The 27,619-nt window shown below is 49.4% G+C and overlaps 2 protein-coding genes across 2 annotated transcripts in view; one reads left to right on the top strand and one right to left on the bottom strand.

Moving 5' to 3' along the window:
• DPP7 (dipeptidyl peptidase 7) overlaps positions 1–27,619 on the bottom strand; it is a 1,540,287-nt gene that overhangs the window by 523,230 nt on the left and 989,438 nt on the right. The window lies entirely within an intron of this gene.
• LOC147710463 (kelch-like protein 9) overlaps positions 11,835–27,619 on the top strand; it is a 256,008-nt gene continuing 240,223 nt past the window's right edge. Inside the window, exon 1 of the mRNA XM_086921149.1 lies at positions 11,835–13,119. Coding sequence (XP_086777275.1) covers positions 12,043–13,119 — 1,077 coding nt within the window. The 5' untranslated portion in view covers positions 11,835–12,042. The remainder of the gene's footprint in view (positions 13,120–27,619) is intronic.

Here is a 27,619-nt window from a genome sequence, read left to right as displayed (position 1 = left end):
GAATCCAGGACAAGGCGCTGGAATGGATCATCTCCTTCCTCGACGGAAGAACACAGAGAGTCCGCCTACCACCGTTCAAGTCAGAGGCCTCCGAAGTCATCTGCGGCGTCCCTCAAGGATCATCTCTGAGCCCCACCCTCTTCAACGTCTACATGAGCCCCCTCGCGGCCATCGTACGCAAACACAACCTCAGCATAATCTCCTACGCCGACGACACCCAGCTGATCCTCTCCCTGACCAACGACCCCGCCGCCGCCAGAGCCAACCTGCACGAAGGGATGAAAGTGGTGGCCGAGTGGATGACGACCAGCCGCCTGAAACTGAACTCGGACAAGACGGAGGTCCTCATCCTGGGCTCCTCGCCCTCCGCCTGGGACGACTCCTGGTGGCCTCCCGCCCTGGGCACCGCACCCAAACCGACAGACCACGCACGCAACCTGGGCTTCATCCTGGACTCCTCCCTCTCCATGACCAGGCAAGTCAACAACGTCTCCTCGGCGTGCTTCAACATCCTACGCATGCTACGGAAGATCTTCTGGTGGATCCCCACCGAGACCAGGAAGACCGTCACCCAGGCCCTCGTCACCAGCCGACTGGACTACGGCAACGCCCTCTACGCCGGTACCACCCCCAAGCTCCAGAAGAGACTCCAGCGGATCCAGAACGCCTCAGCCAGACTCATCCTCGACATCCCACGAACCAGCCACATCTCCGGACATCTGAGAGACCTTCACAGGCTCCCCGTCAACAAAAGAATCACCTTCGGCCTCCTCACCCACGCACAAAAAGCCCTACACGACCAAGGCCCGAGCTACCTCAACAGCCGAGTCAACTTCTACGCTCCCAAACGCCACCTCCGATCAGCCAACCACGCCCTCGCCGCCGCCCCCCGCATCCGAAGAGCGACTACAGGAGGAAGGTCCTTCTCCTACCTGGCCGCCAAGACCTGGAACTCCCTCCCGACCGACCTGCGCCTGACCCAAGACCACCTCTCCTTCAGGAAGAAGCTGAAGACCTGGCTGTTCGAGCAGTAGCGGCCACGCGCAGCGGGCGCGCCGATTGTGCGCCGAAGGCGCGCCAAAGGTAAGCCCGTCTGCGCCCGTCCGCGCCTGGACCGCGCCCAGTGCCAGGACCCCTGTCCCACGAGGACCCCGACCGACCCGCCTGACGTACTCTGCCGCCTCCCTCACCGCACTCAACACCGGCCGACTCCCAGAATGCCATCAAGCCACTCCACGACGTACCCACGGACCTTTCAGCTGCCACGCCTGCAAGTTCTCCTGCATCCGGACCAGCCTCGCACCAGCACCCGCCAAGTCGAACACCAGCAGCACCCACCTCAAGTGCATCCTGCTCAACACCCGCTCCGTCCACAGACACGCCATCGAACTCTGGAACCTTCTAGACGCCACAGCCCCTGACGTTGCCTTCCTCACGGAGACCTGGATGAACGCCTCTTCAGCTCCCGACATCGCCATCGCTATCCCAGAGGGCTACAAGATCGTCCGGAGGGACCGAAACGCCAACCAGATGGGAGGAGGCATCGCCATCATCCACAGGAACACCATCCGTCTCACGACCAGCACCGACAACACCCTGACCAGCGCCGAACACCTGCATTTCCAGATCCACACCAACCCGAACACCACCCTCAGAGGCACCCTGATCTACCGACCCCCTGGACCACGCACACAATTCAGCGAGGACATCGCCGACTTCGTCAGCCCGCATGCCCTCCCCTCCGCTGACTACATCCTCCTGGGAGACCTCAACTTCCATCTGGAGAACAACAACGACCGCAACACCAGCACCCTGCTCGACAACCTCGCCAACCTTGGACTCAAGCAACTGGTGTCCACCCCCACCCACCTCGCCGGACACACACTCGACGCAGTCTTCTCTTCCAGCACAGACATCGACTTCAGCCACGCCACAGAGCTTCAATGGACGGACCACAGCTGCGTCCACTTCACCTTCAAGAGAACGACGACCCACCAACACCAGCAACAGGCCGCCCGCAGAAGCTGGAACAAGATCACAGCAGACCAGCTCGCCACCTCCCTGAGCCAGCACCCTCCTGCCAGCTCAGCGAACCCCAGCCAGGCCGCCGACAACCTCACGAAGTGGATCAGCAACTGCGCGGACGAACTCGCCCCACTGAAGACCCCGCCTAGCAGACCCGGCAGCAAGAAGGCCCCATGGTTCACCGACGAACTCAAGAGCTCCAAGAAGAACTGCCGAGCCCTCGAGAAAGTCTGGAGAAGGGAACCGACACCGGACAACAGGACCTCCTTCAAACTTGCCACCCGGAAACACCACCAGCTGATCTGCGCCGCCAAGAAAACAGCTTTCAAGGACCGGTTGGACAACAACGCACACAACTGCAAGGAACTCTTCAACATCGTGAAAGAGCTTTCCAACCCCAGCGCAGGAAACAACGACATCACCCCATCGCAAGACCTCTGCAACTCCCTCGCCTCATACTTCCACAACAAGATCGCGGACATACACAACAGCTTCAACAACCAACCAACGCACACCATGACCGAACAACCACCCCCCACCACCACCCTCCACGCCTGGACCCCGATCAGCACCGAAGACACCATCCCCACGATGAACTCCATCCACTCTGGATCACCGACCGGCCCCTGCCCTCACCACGTCTTCAACAAGGCCGACGCTGTCATCGCACCCCACTTGCGAGACATCATCAACACATCCTTCGACACCACCATCTTCCCTGAGAGCTGGAAACACGCCGAACTCAGCGCTCTACTCAAGAAACCAACAGCGGACCCCACCGACCTCAAGAACTACCGCCCCATCTCGCTCCTCCCGTTTCCAGCCAAAGTCATCGAGAAGACCGTCAACAAGCAGATGGCCGCCTTCCTCGAGACGAACGGATCCCTCGACCCCTCACAGTCCGGCTTCCGAGCCAATCACAGCACCGAGACCGCCCTCATCGCCGCCACCGATGACATCCGAGCCCTGATGGACAATGGAGAAACAGCGGCCCTCATCCTCCTAGACCTCTCCGCGGCATTCGACACGGTCTGCCACCGCACCCTAGTACGGCGCCTCAGCAACATCGGAATCCAGGACAAGGCGCTGGAATGGATCATCTCCTTCCTCGACGGAAGAACACAGAGAGTCCGCCTACCACCGTTCAAGTCAGAGGCCTCCGAAGTCATCTGCGGCGTCCCTCAAGGATCATCTCTGAGCCCCACCCTCTTCAACGTCTACATGAGCCCCCTCGCGGCCATCGTACGCAAACACAACCTCAGCATAATCTCCTACGCCGACGACACCCAGCTGATCCTCTCCCTGACCAACGACCCCGCCGCCGCCAGAGCCAACCTGCACGAAGGGATGAAAGAGGTGGCCGAGTGGATGACGACCAGCCGCCTGAAACTGAACTCGGACAAGACGGAGGTCCTCATCCTGGGCTCCTCGCCCTCCGCCTGGGACGACTCCTGGTGGCCTCCCGCCCTGGGCACCGCACCCAAACCGACAGACCACGCACGCAACCTGGGCTTCATCCTGGACTCCTCTCTCTCCATGACCAGGCAAGTCAACAACGTCTCCTCGGCGTGCTTCAACATCCTACGCATGCTACGGAAGATCTTCTGGTGGATCCCCACCGAGACCAGGAAGACCGTCACCCAGGCCCTCGTCACCAGCCGACTGGACTACGGCAACGCCCTCTACGCCGGTACCACCGCCAAGCTCCAGAAGAGACTCCAGCGGATCCAGAACGCCTCAGCCAGACTCATCCTCGACATCCCACGAACCAGCCACATCTCCGGACATCTGAGAGACCTTCACTGGCTCCCCGTCAACAAAAGAATCACCTTCCGCCTCCTCACCCACGCACACAAAGCCCTACACGACCAAGGCCCGAGCTACCTCAACAGCCGAGTCAACTTCTACGCTCCCAAACGCCACCTCCGATCAGCCAACCACGCCCTCGCCGCCGCCCCCCGCATCCGAAGAGCGACTACAGGAGGAAGGTCCTTCTCCTACCTGGCCGCCAAGACCTGGAACTCCCTCCCGACCGACCTGCGCCTGACCCAAGACCACCTCTCCTTCAGGAAGAAGCTGAAGACCTGGCTGTTCGAGCAGTAGCGCCACCCCCCCCCACCCCCCCAGCGCCTTGAGACCCTACGGGTATGTAGCGCGCTTTATAAGTGTCACTGATTGATTGATTGATAGCCACACAGCTTGAGTCACAGGAAGTGCGTCAGCGAACACCTCAGTCTGCTGGTAACGGGCATCTTTACATTCAACATGCTGATACAAACTTTGCACAGGAAACAATATAAATATAGAATTGCCTTACAATAAATGAATGATTTGCAACGCACGAGCCTTTTTTAACGAATATTGTTAGCTTTTATACATATTTAATAAACGTGTAAAATAACAATTAAAGGTGCAAACCATAAGCAATGTAGAAAAAGAATAAAGGTGATATGCACTCGTAGGCTCTTTTCACTTATATTTCAAACTCATCTAGCTGATGACAGTGTTGACTAATGACGTGGAAGAGAATTCTTAATGGCAACGCATTCAAAAGGCTGGGCATGCGTGTGGTGGGTATGTTCTGTTAGCACCCTGAAGCGCGAGCGCTTTATGAAGACCCCAAAATGCAAACATAATGGCGCTCAGAAATGTGTAAAAGCATTTTAGAGTTAATGTTTGCGTTCTATAAATTACATGATTGTTTTCCACATATAAGGAAGGGTACAGCAGGCTGGCCCCTTAGAAGTAACTCAAGCGCCAAGCTCAAACTAACAAACACTTAACCAATGTTTGCTTAGCTACATTTCAATACTTAGGAAATACAATGCCAGCCAGAAGTTATGTTGGGTGACGGACGGGTCGTTAACTATTTTTGTGTTGTTCACTGAAAAGCATGATTACAACAGTAAGTAGGTCACGAGAGCAAATACGCTGATAGAAAAGAAAGCAAGGGAGCATGATTGTATGTTAATGTGTTTGTTTCCAGCTTGTGTGTTTCCAGAAGCAATGCACAATCAGATCTCGTAATCTATTTAAGAACTCCCTGTTCGCCTCCAACGCCGTCCAAAAGCCCAGTATATCGTATTATTAATCCAGGACTACACGTACCAGAATGCAAAGGTAAAAAACATAGCTTGAATGAGCTACTCGGGCAAATATGCGGGAAAAGTTGAGAGCTTGTGTGTGACAGCAAAAGATGGAATGCGGATAACTTTGGGGGCGGGGTACTAGGTGACTGACTGCACGACCGAGGTCGCACACAGGGGGCATCATCTGTTCTCTCTAAATAATGGCACAAACTTTAACATTAGGTTCCCTGTCCGTGCATCTCACCCTTGCTTCACTCTTGGGCTCCCTATTCGTGCTTCTCTTCCTTGCTGCACTCTCTGCTCCCTTTCTGTGCTTCTCTCACCTGCTGCACTCTCGTGCTCTCTAGAGATGTGGCCTAACGACCAGAGCTGCCATCTAAGTCACGTAAATACAAAACATGTTGCATTCCAAATGCTATAGGTGACACATTCGCGAAAGTTATAACTATTGGCATTGTAAATGACAAAGCTATCCATTTAGCTATATTAAAAACCAACACATAAATAAAATATTTGTCATTTACAAGACCAATAGCTCCAACTTTTCTAATGCGAGACCTATTGCATTTCCAATGCTTGTTTTTGGTGTTTGCTTGCTGACTTAAACATGATACAGTGAGCAGTATAATATATATTTTCAAAACAATTCTTCATAACTGTAAAGTTTGTTATGTCAAAGCATGACCAGTCAAGTCCAGATTTTTCTTTGAATACTGATGCAGAATTTATAATTGGATAAACTGGACTATCTACTGAGTAAAGAACTGACATCTAAAGTTCTGCGGAGGTACCACTCATCTCCACTAGGCAGAGACCCCAGGAGACTAAAACATGTCAATTGTTAGCATGAGAATTCTGCTGGCCGACAGACGCTGACTATCAAAAAGATGTAAAAGTCTTAGTGGGAGCAAGTCCAATATGTGCAAGAGGAAACCTTTCCATGCAACCTCCTCTGGGCTGCTTCAACCAACTGCTGTTCCTCCAAGTCCCACACAGAGTGTATGGATTTTATTGTGGAATTTCCTTGTCCTCAAGGGGGATATTAAACCACTTTGGTAGTAGTGGAGCATCTCACTAAGATGGCTAATTTGTTGCCCTTGAGACGGGTTGTCTGCCGGCAAGCTGGCTTGTACGTTTCTAAAGAATACAGTTAAATTACATAGTGGCCCTCACTTTTACACAACGCATTACCTACTTCGGGCAAAACTATATTCTGCTTGCTTTTTCAAACCCAGTCTTTTCAGGACTACCTTTATTCCCCATGGCATTTCTTGTATGTCCCCATTTTCTCCAGAAAGTGGTGCCTGCTGATCAAGCCGGTGATCAGTTCTTTGTTGGGGCGTCACGCACTACACCCCTTTCCTATGACACACTAGCGGTCACTAAATCCTCTCTCCCGGAGTCCTGACGATCATATAAACAGGGGCGGATTGGGAAGGCGGGCATTCGGGAATGGGCCGAAGGGCCGGTGCCTCAGTGCCCTCTGTGGGCCGTTTTTTTTCTCCCCTGTCCCAGTCCACAGAGAGTGGACTAGGAAAGGGGAGAAAAAAAACGGCCCACAGAGTGCACGGAGACAGAGACTGAGGAAATGAAAGCAGCCTCGCTGTGCGGCCAGACAGCGATTGTCAGCTGTGGGCTCTCCTTCACCCCTGCCCTGCCAAGCAATCAAGCTGAGGCTGGACTGGGGAGGGGTGATTGTTTGAAAGAATCGGCCTCCCTGGGGGCCAGGTGTTTCTCAGGCCTTTTAGCCATTTGCACCTCGGCCCCCTGGCGCCCATGCAGCCCAGAAACGGTGTTAGTCTTAACACCTCGCCCACAGCCCTTTACATTCAGGGCACAGTGGACGAGGAAGAATGGGTCTTGCTGTGGGGGCCTGGTGATGTTTGGAATTTTTTTGTTTTATTTATTTATTTATTTATGTGATTTTATATAGCGCGGACTTTACCGAAGGTGTCAGAGCGCTTCACACTAGGAACAGCAATAATACATGAGGAGAAAATTATAAGTGGACAAATTACAAAAGCAAACGTTAAGTTACATGAATCAAAAGTGACAATAGTGAGCAACCAAAATACAAGAGTAGCAGACGATACATTACAGGAGGAAAAAGTGACATGTGTGCAGGTTAAAAAAGCATACAAAATACAAGTAGAGGTATAATACTGCAATTAATGGCAGACACTCCAGCACAAGAACAAACGTTATGTAGGCAATGGTGGCATTTGTGCAAGTATCTAAAGCAAACAAAAGTGAGAGGTAGCAAACAGTGTGTTACAAGAGAAAAGTGACTTGTGCAAGTTACAAAAGGGTACTATACACAGGTCCAAGGGTAATACTACAGTAAATGGTAAACACTCAAACTGCCAGAACACACTGGGAAGGCACTTCCCATGCACCAGCTTCACCCCAGCCTCCCCCTGGCTACCTGGCTACCTTGGATGACCCAGAAAGCTGTGTTTTGTGCTCCCCTGCCAGGACATTTTCCCAAGGCCTGGAGGGTTGATTAATTTACTAATTGCAGGGGCCTTACCTCTTTTCATGTGCTCCTGAGCTGAAGGTCTGGGGAGGGCTGAGTAGGTTAGTAATAGCAGGGGCTTTGCAGCTTTTCAGGTGCTCCTGTGCTGGAGGGCTGGAATAATTTTGTGACAAAAAGGGGCCTTGCTATTTTTTTAGGTCTCGCCTGTCGATGCGCATGCGCATCGAGCAAGGCGAGACTATAGCGAGTTATCCACACTTTATCTGCACTGCAAGGAATCGTGGCGATTCCTTGCAGTGCCCGTGACTTTTAAGGTCAATGCGCATGCGCATTAAGCTTATGCGCATGCGCATTGACCTTAAAAGTCACGGGCGCGTGCATGTCCCCTCTCCGCCCCCTCCCCCGTTCCGCCCCCTCCCCTGTTCCGCCCCTTCCCCTTCCCGCCGCTCGCCATATGTTCGCTCGTTCCCTCCCACTGGCAGCCTGCGGCCACTGCTGAGAAGCTTGTTTTAACTTACAGATCCGCCTCTCAGTCTTGCTCGCCTTCAACATTCATTCTCTCCCCGCTCCGCCCCCTGCCCGCCCCTCCCGCCGTGTCGCATTTCTCCTCCCCCTCCCCTCTCTTCCTTGCGTCTTCCGGGCCGTGTCGCACCTCGCCTGCACGTTTTCGGCAAATCTCTTTTCTTTAAAATAAGGTTGGTGCAAACCCTTCTGGTGCAGGACCGTGTAGACTCGTCACTTTAGGACTACATGAGCATTGTTTTCATACCTTCGCTAGGCTGCCGTAACCATCACTGTTCCAGGACCCTCTTACCTTCCGTCATCTGCGATCTGCAGGGCCCTTCTATGATGCCGGTTCCCTTGATTGAACTAGTGGCCCTCCTTTAGTTGCTCCCAATGTACAACTTCTCATTACATGGTACGCATGACCGTCTTGAGGATCGAGCAGAACACAAATCCTAAATGCATCAAATGATGCTCAGAGCATAGTCTGCATTAAACCCAAAATTGGAGGGAAGCACACATCCCAGACTGCCCACAGTGCAATGAAGCCATTCGATTCACACCAGTGCTAGTAGCATAGCATGTCTATCCTTCCAGTGTGCGAAACTTGCTTGGTGGGCGTTGCCAGTGCACTCCTCTGGCGCACAACACTGCTCTGCGCCCTGCGGTGCTACAGAACTCAACTGCTACGACAGCCCCTCTTTCGTCTTCCTGCCGTGTCGCACCTCTCCCCTCTCCGCCCCCTCCCCTGCCCGCCCCCTCCCGCCGTGTCGCATTTCTCCTCCCCCTCCCCTCTCTTCCTTGCGTCTTCCGGGCCGTGTCGCACCTCGCCTGCACGTTTTCGGCAAATCTCTTTTCTTTAAAATAAGGTTGGTGCAAACCCTTCTGCTGAATCCCCTCTGCCTTTTGAGCGTTATGCCTAAACTCCTCATGTGGTGCAGGACCGTGTACACTCGTCACTTTAGGACTACATGAGCATTGTTTTCATACCTTCGCTAGGCTGCCGTAACCATCACTGTTCCAGGACCCTCTTACCTTCCGTCATCTGCGATCTGCAGGGCCCTTCTATGATGCCGGTTCCCTTGATTGAACTAGTGGCCCTCCTTTAGTTGCTCCCAATGTACAACTTCTCATTACATGGTACGCATGACCGTCTTGAGGATCGAGCAGAACACAAATCCTAAATGCATCAAATGATGCTCAGAGCATAGTCTGCATTAAACCCAAAATTGGAGGGAAGCACACATCCCAGACTGCCCACAGTGCAATGAAGCCATTCGATTCACACCAGTGCTAGTAGCATAGCATGTCTATCCTTCCAGTGTGCGAAACTTGCTTGGTGGGCGTTGCCAGTGCACTCCTCTGGCGCACAACACTGCTCTGCGCCCTGCGGTGCTACAGAACTCAACTGCTACGACAGCCCCTTTCCGTACAGAATTCCACCGATCAAAATGGTTACCCCTATGCTATGGTGCTCGGTCACCTGGCCAAGCTTGTCCCTGTGTCCCATCGTTGACCATGTCCATCCCCCTGCTGTAGAATAGAACCCTCAGCATTCCCGCGGCCAACACCTGTTGCGGCCTTGAACTCTCAACATTACCATGTTCCACCAGCTTCCTTGGTACAGAACTCTCTGGATTCTGTACCAGACTCATTTATTAGTCAGAAACTCACACCCACCCACCCACTCACTCTCACCCACCCACTCACTCTCACCCACCCACCCACTCTCACCCACCCACTCTCACCCACCCACTCTCACCCACCCACTCTCACCCACCCACTCTCACCCACTCACTCTCACCCACTCACTCTCACCCACTCACTCTCACCCACTCACTCTCACCCACTCACTCTCACCCACTCACTCTCACCCCCTCACTCTCACCCTCACCCTCACTCACCCTCACTCACCCTCACTCACCCTCACTCACCCTCACTCACCCTCACCCACCCTCACCCTCAACCCCTCACCCTCACTCACCCTCAACCCCTAACCCTCAACCCCTCACTCACCCTCACTTTCACTCACCCTCACTCTCTCACCCTCACTCACCCTCACTCACCCTCACCCTCAACCCCTCACCCTCACCCTCACTCACCCTCAACCCCTCACCCCCTCACCCTCACCCCCTCACCCTCAACCCCTCACCCTCACTCACCCTCACTCACCCTCAACCCCTCACTCACCCTCACCCACCCTCACCCTCAACCCCTCACCCTCACTCACCCTCACCCTCACTCACCCTCAACCCCTCACCCTCACTCACCCTCAACCCCTCACCCTCACTCACTCACCCTCACTCACTCACCCTCAACACCTCACCCTCACTCACCCTCAACCCCTCACCCTCACTCACCCTCAACCCCTCACCCTCACTCACCCTCAACCCCTCACCCTCACTCACCCTCAACCCCTCACCCTCACTCACCCTCAACCCCTCACCCTCACTCACCCTCAACCCCTCACTCACCCTCAACCCCTCACCCTCACTCACCCTCAACCCCTCACCCTCACTCACCCTCACTCACCCTCACTCACCCTCACTCACCCTCACTCACCCTCACTCACCCTCACTCACCCTCAACCCCTCACTCACCCTCACTCACCCTCAACCCCTCACTCACCCTCAACCCCTCACTCACCCTCAACCCCTCACCCTCACTCACCCTCAACCCCTCACCCTCACTCACCCTCAACCCCTCAGCCTCACCCTCACTCACCCTCAACCCCTCACCCTCACTCACCCTCAACCTCATGCTAAAGATTTACAAAAAAAACCATTAACAATTCTAAAAGCACTAACTCTAATGCTGCGAGACCTATTGCATTTCTAATGCTTGTTTAGTTGCTCAGCATGTAGGCCATTGTCACCTTGGCCCTGTGTCGTGTGCAAGAACAGTATCCTCCCACTTTCATTCCTTGTCTGTGCAAATAGTGTTTCATGAAAGGGCACGCCCCTTGAATGTGGGCCACGCCCCTTAAATATGGGACACGCCTCTTGAATGTGGGCCACTTTTTTCGTCAGTGCCCGGGCCGAATTGTGATCCCAATCCGACCCTGCATATAAACCCCATATTTTTTCAAAACAATGTACTAGAACTCCCCAAACAAAACGCGATGACACTGGCTTGGCTGCTCTATATGAGTCTGAGGTTTATTTTAAAAAGCATTGACGTTTTCTAGGATAAATAAACAAACTTCTCTGCCAATCATCCGAGTCTTTCAGGCACACTTCCACATAACATCTTATTTTAGTAACAGTTCTTTTGTTCAGTAAACATTTATGAAATGCTGGTACTGTTTTATTCAAATGTGAAAACGGAGTCAGACTGCTGATTGTTGTATTTAGTACTATGTAACCAAGGGTGACCGGATTTGGATCACAAAGTACTGTCACCAGAACGGGTATTCAAGAGTAGAAAAGGCACCCCTCCGGAGCGGATTGGGATGGGGTGGGCGGGGGGTGCATTGGAAGGGTACAAAGCGCGAGCTACACTATGTGGACTCTACCAAGATTAAAGTAGTATTCTTTTGTAATAGTGAAAACGCGTGTCCAACCCTGCACTGCAAGTCCAAACTTGCACGGCGGACAGGGAAGAACGCGCACAACAAGGCCGGCTAAGCCAATCAGCGCTTTCGAAAGTAGCTAAGCAGGTTACTGTTTAGCATCTCTTGGTGCGGACAACAAACGCGTGGCGTCGATCAGAGCAGTGTCATTCGATGCTAACGAGGGGTAAGGAGCGTAGCTGTCTAGGAAACAGATATTCTGCTCTGCGATCTGGACGGCGGAGAAGCGGATTTAACGCAAGATATTCACGCAGCGACTATGAAGAGTTCACATTTAACCGCAGAAACAGAAGTTCTCCAGAATTAGTTACAGCAAAGGAATAAAAAAAGTTTTTTTGCGGAGAAGCGCTATTATTTTCGAGTGTGCATTGCATTTGATGACATCTGAAGTAATGGTTAGTCATGAACGGAAAGCCACGCAAGTCCGGTCTTTTGTTTCGGACACGTATTTGCCAAAGCTCTTGGAGGGCGTTGGGCTCATGCGGCTGCAGAATGTGTTATGTGATGTGGTCCTGGAAGCAGGTGGAATCCCTTTCCCTGCACATAAAGTTATCCTGGCATCAGCAAGCAGCTACTGCAAGATAATATTTACTGGACATGAAGCAAACGCCGAGACCCCCGAACATATCCAGTTAAAAGATACGAGCGCCAAGGGGCTGCGAACTGTTTTGAATTTCATATACTCTAACAAGCTGGATATTTCGATTGATAATGTTCAAGACACGCTTAAAGCAGCAGAAACCTTACTAGTGCGAGAAGCAATAAAATTGTGTTTTACATTCTTAGAAGAGTCCCTTGAAGAAAATAGCTGTATGGCGGTTATCAATATTGTCAAAAAGCATGGACCTGAAGAACTAAAGCAGAAAGCAATGCGTAAACTTGGGCAGCACTACCGAGAAATCTTGAAAGATGATCGACAGCTCAAAGAACTAGACAGAGAAACCCTTGCTGAGATACTGGACAGGAAGGAGATCCAGGAATACAGCGAGCTTGAGCTCTTCACGTTCACCAAGACATGGTTACTGCATGACTCCGCAAGACTTAAAGATGCAGAAGACTTACTCAAAAGAATTAGGTTCCCTCTGATCCCCCTGGAAGACCTCCAACAATCTGTGCAAGAAGTACCCTTCATGAAGACGGATGCCAGCTGCTTCAAATACCTCCAGGAGGCATTGAGCTACCACTCCCAGGTCTATGCTCAGCCCATCCTACAATCAGAAAACACCTCTATCCGCTCGAATTCTGAAAGAGTATTGGTCCTTGGTGGCAGAACGACTGAAAACAAAGTCTGTGGAGACATCTGGATAGGAAGTGAGGCATTCAGCACTTGGGAAAAAGTTGGGGAGCTATGCAAGCCAGTGTACAATAACTGCGTAGCAGTAATCAACGATTTTCTCTATGTTATTGGAGGTCAATCACTCTTTGATCCATCTGGAAAACGGCCTTCAAATGAGGTAAGATAGTGTTAAAAAATAACAGTGTTTAAAAGACACCTGGTTTGTTTTTTAATGCCACCTCACTCTCAAGCACGGGAATTAAACATAGAAAATGTCAAAAACCCACAGGAGAAATACTTTAGCCTATAACCATTGCCAACAACAAATGACAGGGGTCAGGTAGCCAACGAACTGGCTTCTAAAACTAGTGTACTCATTTTTTCTACAGGCAAAATCGGGAGTTTAATCCCGACTACATAAAAAAGTAACACTCCCCTTTGCAGCACCTTTTTTCGGCTGAAAGAAAGTGCCTAAATGCACTTTTTTAAATATGTGTTTACTGGTTTCACTGTTACACAACAATAAGCCAGCATTCAAAGTTAACACTACAGTATTGACTTCTTAGTCCAACCTCCGTCACCATACATGAGCCATGCCCCCAATTGTTGATCATATACATAACCACCCTTTGCCTCGATCTGTGGAATTACCAGAGAACACCTCAACTCGGCTATCGACACGTCTCCCCTAGCCTACTAACTAGCTTTCCAGTGCAGCAGATTTTTACCATATCCATTTTGTCGCCCCCTGTCGCTATGTTTGTGTGTTGTGTACTAGTGTCTATGTTCTGCGTCTGTGTCCCCAGGCGATGAGTAGCCCCGTCTGCTTCCTGAAATGATTTCAGCGTTACTTCCAAGGTTTCTAGATCTTCCATCACGTTGTCATCCTGGCTAGTCCGTCTTATATGTGTCTACCCTGCATAGCCCACTCATTGTGTCCTTACTCCACAGTGATATTGAGGGGGCTCTCTTAGACACCCCTTGGCTACACGCCTTTTAGCAATGACCTGCGCAAGCTGCAGTAACTTCCAGTACATCTCCCCTGCTGGGATTGCTTGATTATGCCCAAGAGGCAGTGTCTTGAGGCATCTTCATGCTCAACTCCACTCCCAGGCGTGCAACACCCATTGGGCTCACGGGGCTTCAGCCCCCCCCCCCCCCCCCCCCCCCCCCCGTCGTGTGTGTCAGCCCAGCGAAGACCGCTTCGCGGGCTGGCGAGCTTCTAATTGCAGCCGCACCCGAGTTCTTAACAGGTCTTTAAAAGAGCATTTAGTTGTAAATGGGGCTTTTAGTTGTAAATGAGGCTTTTGTTGTGTGTTCACCCCTTCTTACAGCCACTCTTGTGTAAGTTTGGAAGAATTAGCCCCCCCCCCCGAAATATTTTTTTAACCCCCTCACCCCCCCCAAAAAAATTGTCTCTAGTTGCCCGCCTGCCACTCACCACCCCCAGTCGCATTGCCAAAGTTGCCCAAAAAGCATGCACTGTTGGACACAGCCAGGCCATGCTAAATACACGTTTAATAGTGTGCATGCAGTTTAGTAGCTTGTGTTGGCAGGACTTATTATCCAGCTTAGTGGTGTGTATTTTATTCACACTAGAAGAATGAAAGGCTGAATTATCCACAACAAGATTCAAACATGTAACTTTCAGATTAGGACCTGGCTAAACACTGTAGAAAAACTGACCACCAAGCTATCTTACCAGCTATATCTGCAGGTGAAGTGTATCTTCAAGTGCAATAACTTAGATCACTTTTTCCTAACCTGTGGTTCAGGTACACCCCTGGGGGTTCTCGAAGCCTGCTCAGTGGGGCTGTGACCGCTTAGAAAATTAAATAATTTAGCCGCCAATAAATAAAGAAGAAAAATTTAAAATGTTAAAAGTTCTGTAAAGGAATTTGAAATTGGAGGCTTAAATTTAAGGCCCAATTTAATTTTGGATGGTCGCCCCGTCTTCTGCCATAAAGATGGAGTAAATTAATGCGTCAACTTAGCGGAGGTGTCAACTGGCAAGTTTGAAATATCCATCAGCCTAGCAGACATATCAAGCATTGACAGGAACCATTGTCAAGGTGGTCCCAGCCAATGCATTATAAGTTTGGCAGATGTCTCCGTCAAACATGATGGAGCCATCTGGCACAGTTACAAATAAATATATATATATATATATATATATATATATATATATATATATATATATATATAAATCCCAAAGCAGTATTTTTTATTTGAAAAACAAAAAAAATGCGCCCTCACCAAAATAGTTTCCTCCCAAAGCGAGGGGGCCATTGAGCACAATTTGGTGCCCTTTACTGTCACATTTTTCTGGCAGTGAAGGGCAATGAACAAAGGCTGCATGTCCGCCCATCTAAATTAGGAGTATGGATATACAGTCAATTCTCAGACTGTTCTGACTAAGCAAGTTTGACCACAGCGGAGCTGGAGTAGTCTCCAAAGTCGTTAACCTATGGTTTTCGGCATTTAAATCGAGCGGGCAGGCTATAGTCTTCGCTGGAGGGAACTCTGTTGCCACTGAGACGGAGTTCCTTCTCTGCCAAGATCTAAATCAGGCTATACGTTTGGATCCTCAGACTGATTTGTGGGAGCAGTGTCAGTGCATCAAAAAGCAGCATATAGTATGGATAATGAGTGGCCTTAAATGAACTTGGAAAAGGTCCAACCTTCATATTAATATTAACATTTTGATATGTTTATATTTGTAAATAATACATATTATGTTATCATTTGTGTATTTGATAAATGCATGTTTCTGTATTTTAATTTTTTTTTGGTTTTTGAATCAAGTGTTCAGTCTTTAAAAAGCATTACTTATTACTGTCAAAGGAGCTGTCTACTGATTTGGTTAATTGAGGATTTTCCAAAGAAGAGGTTTGGTTGGTTGAAGCATTGTTCTCCTTGACTTGTCTGTCAAAAGAGCTGTCGATTATTTCGGTTTATTGAGGCTTTTGCACGGAAGACGTCTGGTTGGCTGAAACACGGTTTACCTTTATTTGAGGCGATTTTACTAAAGTTTTAGTATATTTTTGATTGACATCCTTGTATTCGTGAACTCTTTGTCTTGAAGAACAAGTTACGTACCTTTGGTAACGATATATCTGTAAGAGACATATATTAGTTATGGATTCCTTACCTTAGAATTACCCCCAGGTGTCAGACTGAATCCGGAGCATTTCTCTTCAGCAGTACCCCAGTGCGTTGGTAGGTGGTGTCGGTCGACTCCGGGTTCGTCATTGGCGTTGTGATCGCCAGAATGACGTTGCAGTATGTATTTAGATGCCGCCCCTGCGTGCTGGCGTCAGTTCTTTACATGACATTCCACGCCAGAAGCGCAGAGCCATGCAAGACACTGACCACTGGTGCACAAAACTAAGGCCCTGAAAGGGAGTCCCTTACTTTAGAAATCAGTTTGCAGAACGGGGAGGATGGGTGGGGTGGTAAGGAATCCTTAAATAATATATGTCTCTTACAGATATATAGTTAACGAAGGTAAGTAACTTGTTCACCTGAAAGAGACTATTAGGTATGGATTTCTTACCTTAGAATAGATACTCTAGAAATACCAACCACGGAGGTGGGTCTGCGAACTAAGTTCACACCAGAAAGTCCTGGAGAACTGGACAGACAAAGAAGCCGTCTCATCAGACTTGGCTGTCCAGGCAATAATGTTTAGTGTACATGTGGAATGAAGCCCAAATGGCTGCCTGGCATATGTCATGAAGGGGGACTAAATGTCCCAAAGCAGTAGTGGCTGCCGTCGCTCTGATGGAATGGGCGCAACCCTACTGGAGGCTTCTTTTTCGCCAAGGAATCGCACATTTTTTTGCGCCAGCCAGCCAGCCACTCACTTGAGTAAGGAGGAGGACGAGGACGCCGCTCCGTTGTTCCTTGCAGGCAGGCTTCATCTTGAGACCCGTCAAGTTCTCGCAGCAATCAGCAATGAGCCAGCCGGGAACGGAGGAGCGCTCCGGCAAGGAGAGAGCCGGGAGTGAGCAGCTGCGGGTGCCGCGAGTAAAGAGTGGCCCACAAGCATTTCTCTCCCCTTTTGGTTTGAGGCGGCGGCGAGGAGCGTGTCGCTCCCCTTCAGTGCATGGCGGGCGGCGGCGGGAGGCGAACATCACCATTCCTGCCGGTCTGCAGAGGAGGATTGACGCGGTTAGGAGAGAGCAGCTGCAAGCACAGTGAGTGTGAGGAGGTGAAGTGACCAGCCGCGGGAGCCGTGAGTGAAGAGCAGCCGGTGGGCTTTTCTTCCCTCTTTTGTTGTGCGGCGGGTGCTGCGCGGAGCACTTTTCTACCTTTAGGCGCACGGTGCTTGGCAAATACCACCATTTCCTGCCATACCTGCAGTGATTGAGCAAACTAGTGCTCAGTTTGACAGAACAGTGTTCCTGTACCTCAAAGTTGGCTGCCGTGGACTTGATCACGGTGCTCGTTCTTTCTGTGCCACGTGCAGCTGGAAGTGTTTTGCTTTTTGTGACTTTTCTTTGCCGCATCTTGATGGTGTGAGCTGGAAAGCTACGGAGCTGGATTGGAAGTGCACCCCACTGCTGTCCCATCACGCTGCGCCTTGGACCCGTTGACGGCAAAGAGCAGTGGAGAGCAGCGAGATCCGGAATTCCAGTTGCCAGTCGCCATTCTCCACTACAGCGAACAGCGAGTAGCGTGCAGTTAGCTCCCTGGTCACGCCTCCCGGTTCCCTGTTCCTGGCTTCCCGCAAGGAGGCAAGGCAGTGGAAGCCAGCAGGGAGGGGGGCAGCAGCATCTCTGTAAGGCCGCTGACGGAGACGAAATCCTGAGCGAGTTCGGGCTGCAGCTCAGAAGTTCAAGATTTCAGGAAGCTGAAAACGGGATTTGTGACCTGCCATAACCATTGCCATTTTCAAACAAAGCCTCAGCTGCGGAGATCACGGTGGAGAATCCGGTGGTGAATCCGGAAAGCAGCACAAGTGGGGACTACCTCGAGTCTGGAGTGTCTTGGGAAGATCGGGGAGTCGATCCAGTGAGAGGTTGTTTCTTTCTGGCGAACTCTCAGAGGGACGGCTGTTGTTCTGCTTTAACGTGCTGCTCTGCTACAACAAGGTGCTCCTTAAAACCACTTGCGGGCTTCTTCGCCACATCTCGCGGCCCCCGCTTCGCGGGAGCCGCTCGTGCCCGGAGTCCTAAGGAGTGTGGACTTTTCTTTGTGAGACCTGAGGAGCTGATCACCTGCTATCAGACTGCAGCGGGACTGCGAGGACCAGCCTGCTGTGCGGCGATAATCGGCCGCAGCTGGTCCTCTTCCCGCCCTTCCCTGTACTAAGAGCCTGTGGATCAGTAACTGTTTGGTTGTTTCTTTCTGGCGAACTCTCAGAGGGACGGCTGTTCTGCTTTAACGTGCCGCTCTGCTACAACAAGGTGCTCCTTAAAACCACTTGCGGGCTTCTTCGCCACATCTCGCGGCCCCCGCTTCGCGGGAGCCGCTCGTGCCCGGAGTCCTAAGGAGTGTGGACTTTTCTTTGTGAGACCTGAGGAGCTGATCACCTGCTATCAGACTGCAGCGGGACTGCGAGGACCAGCCTGCTGTGCGGCGATAATCGGCCGCAGCTGGTCCTCTTCCCGCCCTTCCCTGTACTAAGAGCCTGTGGATCAGTAACTGTTTGGTTGTTTCTTTCTGGCGAACTCTCAGAGGGACGGCTGTTGTTCTGCTTTAACGTGCCGCTCTGCTACAACAAGGTGCTCCTTAAAACCACTTGCGGGCTTCTTCGCCACATCTCGCGGCCCCGCTTCGCGGGAGCCGCTCGTGCCCGGAGTCCTAAGGAGTGTGGACTTTTCTTTGTGAGACCTGAGGAGCTGATCACCTGCTATCAGACTGCAGCGGGACTGCGAGGACCAGCCTGCTGTGTGCGATAATCGGCCGCAGCTGGTCCTCTTCCCGCCCTTCCCTCATCTACTTAATCTGTGAGTAGTCATTACGCGCAGCGGAACGCGAGCGGGAGGATACCCGGACGAAGCCCGGACAAAGGGCGGGCCCTCTGAGGCCCTCAGAGGCTAAAGAAGGCTGTGCTGTGCCCATCCCTTTTCAAAGAACAATCTAATCATTATAACGTCAGTCTGTAGGTCTGTGACGGCATTTGTGTGCATTGTTGTTTCCGTGATACTTTGTGCTCCCTTTAGACTTCTTTGAAATGACGGCCAAAAAACTAAGGTCTGGGAGACTATTAGTTGGAAGGTCGTGCTCCAAAACTAAATCGAATCCCCTTCGTAATAAGGATAGCCATGTTGTGCAACTTAAGGGCACTTGCCAGTTATTCAACCTTTGGGAAAAGGGAAAGAATAGAGTTACAACTGTAGAGCCCACTCATGATGACATGGTAAAAGACCCCACTTCTCTGATGGGATTGAGTACTGTGGGTTCGGTGCATCAGAACAATAAAGAAAAGGGAGCTACTACATCAGTTGCAGTAACGGAAGGCTCGGCCTCTTTGGACAATTGTGTGTCTCCTCCCTTGTTTGCCTCAAAGGATAAAAATATACAATCCTTTCTCCCCCTACAAACCTCTCCTGAAGCTATCTTAGAAGTAGTGGGGGCGTCAGAACAAGTTTCTCTTCCTAAATCTAGTGAGTCTCCACCTATACATCATGAATTTAGCCCTTCTTCTTTTAGAAGAGTGCGCAATAACGACCTATCTTCTTCTGACTTGGACATAGAGCTCTGTAGGAGATATATTGAGGTTGATACTGGTAAGGCTCGGGATTTCACAAAAACTCCTGTAACATCAGTTCCCCCTGGCCTCCATCTTTATAGCAGTACTCCCTCGAATATCTCCCAGTTAAATACCTTGATGAGTCCTAACCTTAACATAACTGGTATCGATGCCATCCACCCGCCCAGGTTAGATAAACCTGTCTCCGACTCCCTATCTTCTCTTGAACATTTGCTTTCCTCCATTCTGTTATTATTAGAAAAATTTGATGGGGGCTCTGACTGTGTACTGGAAACAGTCACTCAAATACTGAAGGTCTTATTGTACAACCGAGATGAGAAGGAAATCAGTCCAATTTTAGAGGCTAATGGACAAGATCTTGTAGTACAGAAAGATCTTGTATTGCAGAAAGTCCCTAAGACAGAGAATGGGACTTCAAATATTTCCCAACTATCTTACGATAGGGAAAAACCAGTTCTCCCATCGAGAGCTCTAGTCTCAAACTGTATAGTTGATTTTGTTCCAGCAATAGAGGTTCTACATGAAACGGTTTCAAAGGAAGGCAAAGAACACTTCCCGATTTTTAATAAACAGCAGGGTGAGGGAGACAAGGAGGTTCCAGAACCAGAAGACAATAGAAAAAAGGGTAAAACAGGGAAAGTTAAAAAGAATGGGAAAAAAAGAGAGGAAATAATTATTAGAATCGAAAAAAATAGGCGGAGAAAAATCCTTTTTGGAGAAAATCTGGATACGCCCTCTAATAAAGAGTCACATCAGGTCTTCCTGTTGGTATTAAAAGATGAAAGTGGGGACGTAAAAGGAGTTGTGGACACCTCAATCTCCGTAGTACAAAGACCTGTCCTCTTGTCATCAATTCCTTGCTCTCTTGGCAAGCTCAATACGGTCAAAGGGGATCCTTTAAGCTCAGTACCACAGGGAAATGAGATTAATTTCACTTGCCCTGCTTCTTCAGCTCCTAATCCTCTGGCCAGACCGTACTCTGACAAGAGGGAAGGAGTAGTGGTCTGTAATAAACCTCCTGAAATGCCCAGGGAGGAAAGTATCGATACCCTTACTCTTGACTTCTTCCCCCTATTTGATGCAAATTGCATCTTAAATAGATCATTACTCCTTAAATATTTTCAGGAATCTGCAAATCTGAAATTATTACAATCTGCAGATATAGACATAGTACGGATTCTGAAGACAGAGGTTGGAAATCTAACGAGGGTAAAGTTCTACTCCAAATTAGTAGCAAATCTAATCCTACAACGGTCGGAAGATTTCCAGACTAGAGGGATCGATGTTATGCCTTTTTGGGGGAATATCCTCTCTGGTAGACCTTTTAAGTCTTCAAAGCCCTTAGGGTCTCCTTTTTCTTCTTTGCAGGCAGCCTCTGGAAATACACAACAGTCTGGTGGTTTTGATGATTTGAAAATGTGCATATCAAAAGATCTCCGTTTTGTATCATACACTTACCCACCCATGCACCCTCCCCAGGATAAGGTTGTGGATGAAAATCTCCGTTGGAACTGGTTACCTGGTGCTCTCTCGAGGAAATCGACTACTAAGTACTCGTTCCACCCTCATCTTTAGCGGCAATATAACGATACTATCTTGGAATGCCGCTGGGTTGAAGAACAGTACTGAAAAAATTCAATTCCTCCTGTCTTTAAAAGCCAGTGTGATCTGTCTCCAGGAGACGTGGTGTTCGGAGAAAATTCAGATAGGAAGGGATTACTTTGTACTTGAGGGATGTGCTTCCCCGTCCAGGAGAGGCCATGCCAGTGGGGGTATTGCCTGTCTATTATCCAACCAGATAAAATGGAATTTCTCTCACTATTTGGATCCTTGTAACCTTTTTCAGGCTGTAACGTTGTTTAGTTGTGACAATGTTGATGCGCTTAAACCATTAGTTCTGATTAACGCTTATATTTCCCCCGATGTTGTTTTAACACCATCAACTCTTATGATTCCCCCCCCCTGCGCTGAAAATCCGTAAAACCCATTGTTCATGACGAGCTCAGCTCGTCATGAGTGTACGAGGGGTGTACCTCAGCTCGTCATGAGCGTCGAAGGGGTTAACTTAACTTTAAAAAGGGTTTTTGTCTATATACAGAGTATTAGGGAGAAAACTCCTCCTCCTAACATAATTCTAGTAGGGGACTTGAATTGTAAAATCTCTAATTTGAGTATGAGCCTGTTTTGTGATAAATACAAAGAAGAATCATTACAGATCCCCCAAGCTCTCTTCCCTGAGAATATTAAAACAAATACGCGAGGGAAGATACTTCTCAAAGAACTGTCCGATATGGATGGGATCATTGCGAATGGAAGGCTCCCCTCCGATTCCCCTGCAAATTTCACCCACAAATCTCATCAGGGAGAATCCATTCTAGATTTTGTGATAGTAGAGAATTCTACTTTTGCCCTATTAAAGGATCTCAGGGTCATTGAAACTCTCTTTAGCGACCACAAAATACTTTCTACCTCTGTGAATATAAACCCTCCCAAATCTGACCAGTGGTCAATTAATAGTGATCTGGTAAGTTTTGGAGCGAAATATTGAAGGTGCTATTGGAATACAAAAGCTGAACGAGAGTTGGAGAGTGTTCTTGATGTAGCAATTAATGACCTTGCTAAATGGCATGGTTTTGAAATTGTGTGTTTCCTAGATTTTATGAAGGTAGTGATCTCTGTTGCTAAAAAAACAAATAAGAAAAGGTATACTACAATACCCCTCAGTCCCCTGCGTCTACTCAATATAGAAATAAATAAGATAGTAAGGGAACAATATTTGTGTAAATCAGCTGAAGGAATGCGGAGTGTAGCCCTACTAAAAAGAAGGAGGAGAAAGTTACAGGCAAAATTACGAAAAGAGGGGGAGAACATTATCTGAATAAAACTAAGAGGCTGCCTTTAATGGAGATATGAGACAATTTTGGTCCCTCATAGGTGAGGGCTCTGGGGCCAGAACAAGACCGCTTCCTATCCCCATTGAAGAACAAATATGGGTGGATTATGTCACAGCCCTTTACGCAAGTAACGGAGCTGCGGCTCCCTGTATAAGTTTTATTGAGAACAGTCAGCCTTTGGTCCCTCTATCTGAAAAGGATATCGAATTAGCAATTAAGGAAATGCGCTCTTCTGGGGTAATGGGGCCGGATGAACTTCCAATTTCTGTCCTAAAGCAAAGTAGTGCAAAATGGAGTAAACTGCTATGCCCTGTGTTTAACACTTGCTTTTCGAGCGGAAAGATTCTTCCTTCTTGGAAAGGGAGTATCCTGGTTCCCCTTTTTAAAAAGGGTGACCGGTTGTCTCCCCAAAATTATCGCCAAATTGCCCTTTTGGATGCAATTGGCAAAGTCTTAGCAAAATGCCTTTTGAAACGAAATAATGATTGGGTGGACCAAACTAATATACTTCCCCTTGAGCAGACGGGTTTTCGAAAGAACCATGGCACCATGGATAATTTAACAGCTCTGCAAGTAATATCCGATAAATATATCAGAGTCAGAGGAGGGAGAGTCTATGCAGCCTTTATAGACTTCTCTACAGCTTTTGATAAAGTTGATCGTCATCTGCTGTGGAAGAAACTACTTGCTTTTGGTATGCCAGCCCGGCTGTTAAATCTAGTTCAGGACCTCCACTCTGATACCTGGTGCAGAGTATTGTTGGGAGGAGAGAGAGGCCTATCCCAAGCAATCCCCTCAGCCAATGGTCTTAAACAGGGCTGTTTATTAGCTCCATTATTGTGTTCCCCTTAATGTTTGTGACCTCCCCCAGACCTTATCCTTAAGCGAAGGAATTGCCCCTCTTCTAGGGGACAAACCAATTACATGTTTGATGTATGCAGATGATAAATTACTTTTAGATCTTACCCCGAAAGGACTCAACAATCGTCTGCATGCATTACATGTATTTGCAGAGTCCCATCATCTGAAGATCAATATCTCTAAAAGCAAGGTAATGTGTATGATGGGAAAGAAAAAATTGAAATCTGGGAATTTTAGTTGGTCTCTAGGCGGTCATAAGCTGGAAATTGTAAAAGCCTATTTTTTTTAGGGAAAATAGTATGCGGTAACTTGAGCGATAAGGCCCACATAGACAACACCATTCGGAAGGCCAAGACACAGGGTAATGGACTACGTGCTCTTTACAAGCCACCGGCAAAATACATTTTGTTCATTTGCTAGAGGCTTTTCGGGCAAAAATTCCAGCCTCTCTGCTCTATGGCATTGAGCTTATTGATCTGGGCCAATGGGTTTTTTTAGATACCATCGAGGGCAGACTTTTGCGATATCTAACCACGGTTAATAATGCTTGTACAGTGGCATCTCTTAAGACTTGAATTTGGCATACAAAGTAGTTGGGTTCAAGCCCTGGCGGGAGTAATACGTTGGGTCTCTTGCTTAGCCAAGGGAAAACCGGCCACTTTAAGATTCCTTATCAAAAAATAATTATTGGGTCCCCTAAAAGAATACTCCTTACTTATAAAGAATTTTAGAAGGGCTGTTACATTACTTGAATTGGAGGAATCTACTCTGTTTTTGCTATCTTCACATCAGCTAAAGTCCACCCTAAAACTGGCAAAATGGGAGCTAAGTTTTAGGAGGGACAGAGATGCCCTTATTTCAAAGAAAGGTGCTACCCTGGTTGTTAATTTTTATTTATTTAAACACATACAACCTTACGCCTCTTGGAACCTTCCTCACGGCTTACGCCGCTTTTGGTTCTTCTTGAGGCAAGATCTCCTCCCTTTGAATAAATTACTAGCTAGATGGTATGGTTCCTCCGACAAATGTAACCTATGCAATAATAATAATTCGACTCAGGATACCGCCCATGTTCTCTTCGTATGCCCTGCCCTAATGGCTCATCGTCGAAAGTGGGCGAGTCCCATTTGTTTACAATTAAGCATTTTGTCTGCCAAATCTCTAATCGATGTTACCTATAACCCCCCCAATGAAATGTTTTGCTACAGAATTTTTAACTTCTTTAAATGTTTTTTAGAATTATATTAATGGATATGATTTTTATATTCTAGTTTCTGTGTTTATAGAATGTATTTTAAGGATTTTATGCTTTTGTAATTTCTGTTGTCTTTCATGTCTTGCTTATATGTGGATCTCAATCGAGTTCCAAATCATATACCAATAAAATTGGATTGAATTGAATGAAATTGAATTGCAAAGAACAACCCATCGAGAGATGGTCTGTTTTTGCACGGCCAAACTTTCATGGCGCCCATTTAGCCAATAAAAGAGCTGATCAACGACCTGGTAATACCCTTAAGGAAGAGATTTACAATAAGGGACTTATAGTTGATCTGGCAGGCGAAGAAAGGCCAAAATGGCCGTAAGATAGCCCTTGAGAGTGCCCAGAGTAGAGCCCTGCTGAGCCAAAGAATGAATGAAGAGGAGAACCTCTGAGAGGGGCAGAAAGGGGAACCAAAGCCTTTGCTGTGCACCATCCACAAATTTGTTCCATCTACAGGCCTATACTGTTTTGGTGGAGGGACGCCTGGCTGCCAAGATAACGTTACAGACTTCACGAGGAAGGTTGAAAGCTTTCAACTGTCACCGCTCAATCTCGGCGCAAGGAGGTGGAGGTTGGATAGGTTCAGGTAGAGGACCGTTCCCTACTGCTGCGACAGAATATTCTCCTGAAAGGGCAGTCTGAAATGAGGATCGATGGCCATGGTCAAGAGCACGAGATACCAGACTCTTCGTGCCCAGTCCGGAGCCACAAGAATGACTTGGGCCTGGTCGCGCCTGATCTTCTTCAGCACTCTGGGCAGAAGTGGTATAGGCGGAAAGGTGTATAGAACACCCCCACTCCACTTGCGACGAAAAGCGTCGCCTAGCGAGTGGCGCTTTGAAAATTCTAATGCACAGAACTGCTGACATTGCGCGTTCTCTTCGATGGCGAATAGATCGAACCAAAGCTCTCCCCACTGCTGAAAGAGAACTTTCACCACCTCAGAGTGAAGACGCCATTCGTGATCCATCATGCACCGGCGGTTGAGTGTGTCCGCCATGGCATTCAGGGAACCCGCCAGGTGTTGAACCACCAGGGACATGCCCTGATGTTCCAGCCACTACAAGAGACGAAGTGCCTCCTGACATAGGGTCCACTACTCTACCCCGCCCTGTTTGTTGCAATACCACATGGCGGTGATGTTGTCTGTGAACAAATGCACTACTCTTCCTTTGACAGAAGGAAGGAATGCCTACAGTGCAAGACGAATAGCCCGGAGCTTCAGAAGGTTGATGTGGAGCCCGGACTCCGCCGGAGCCCAGAGGACTCTGATCTCCACCTCCTCCATGTGGCCGCTCCACCCAGAAGTGATGCATTCATCACCCCTGTGAACTCAGGTTGGGGAAGGGAGAGGGATCTGCCGTTGACCCAATCCTGGTTTATTAGCCAGCACTGTAATTGGTGTGCAGTGCCCTCCGAGATCTGGACGCAATCGGAAAGATTCCTCTGATGCTGTGCCCACTGGAACTTCAGGTCCCACTGAGAGGCCTGCATATGCCACCTGTCATAGTCCACCAGCAGGATGCAGGAGGCCATGAGGCCCGATGAAAAGGCGCTTTTGAGAGGGAATCAGGTGTGACTTCGGCACAATGATAGTGAATGCCAGTGAATGCAGGAGGTCCGTCGTAGTATTGAGGTGGGAGATGACAGCCTGGGGCAAGACTGGAACCCCTCATCTGCATATATGAGCTGGAACCACCGCCATCACTTTCGTGAGCACCCGAAGGGCGTTGGTAAGGTCAAACGGGAGCACCGTGAACTGAAAATGCTTGTGGACTACCATGAACCATAGGTAACTAGGGTGGGCAGCCAGGAGGGGAGTATGAAAATAGGCGTCCTTCAAGTCCAACCCTACCATCTAGTCTCCAGGGTCGAGGGCAGACTGTACCTGAGCCAGTGTCAACATTTTGAACTTCTCCTTTCGGAGGAAGCGGTTGATGTCCCTGAGATCCAAGATAGGAAGCAGCCTTTGTCCTTCTTGGGTACCAAGCAGTAGTGTGAATAACAACCACAACCTAACTTCTGGCACAGGGACTCGCTCGATGGCTCCCTTGGCCAAGAGAGCTGTAACTTCCTGACGGAGAAGGGTCAAGAGATCCTCTGACATGCAATAGAAGGCAGGTGGTATGGAGGAAGGGGCAGCCTCGAAGGGGAGGGATTGGCCCCTGCGGACTATCTGCAAAGCCCACCTGTCCGAAGGTCTGGAGAAGTACCTGTCCAAGATCTGGAGAAGAACCCAGACCACTGGCCTCACCCAACTCCTCTCCCCAGTCCCGTTCTTCCAACTGATCTGCCAGGGGGTCCACAGATCCCTCCCAATCATCCTCACCCTCTTCTGGTAGCCACTCAGAGCGATAGGGAACAACAGTGGAGAACAGAGGTACAAAAGTACAGTTTGGCGCCGGTACCGACGTCGGTTGATGCCGGTCCGGCTCCGTGCCCATGTCGAGGGGGAGGCTGGGGTCGACGTCAGTTGGGGACACAACCAGCATCGGATGGGGCGGAGGTGTCACAGATGGATAAGGCACCGGAAGAGGTGTTGTAAGGTCGACAGGCTCTGATCCTGGTCCAGGCCTGGATCCCTGGGGGCCCTGCGGCTGAAGCTACCGGCATCGAAGGACTAGAACCACCAGCCGAGTCTGCGGGGCCCGAAGGTGCGCTGGCGGAGTCGGGCTGCTCAAAGATGAAGTAGAGGGCTACGTAAAAACTACGAAGTTGGGCAGGGGTCATTCTAGCTCCCGGGAAGGGGAGGAAGCCCGGAATCAACCCAACAGGTTCCACGGGCAGAGCCTGACGACTAACCTTCAGCATCCCGTGTCGCCTCAGCCAATGGATGGGGAGAACGAGAGGAGCGACGGTGCTTCTTCACCTTCTTTTTGTGGTTAGACTTACCAGAAGATGACCACTTCGACAAGGATTGGTGGTGGTGATGCCTTCG

This window comes from Lissotriton vulgaris, chromosome 5, assembly GCF_964263255.1.
Source record: "Lissotriton vulgaris chromosome 5, aLisVul1.2, whole genome shotgun sequence".
NCBI classification, from domain to species: Eukaryota; Metazoa; Chordata; class Amphibia; order Caudata; family Salamandridae; genus Lissotriton; species Lissotriton vulgaris.
Note: the sequence above shows the minus strand (reverse complement) of the source record. Positions and strands in the feature narration are given on the sequence as shown.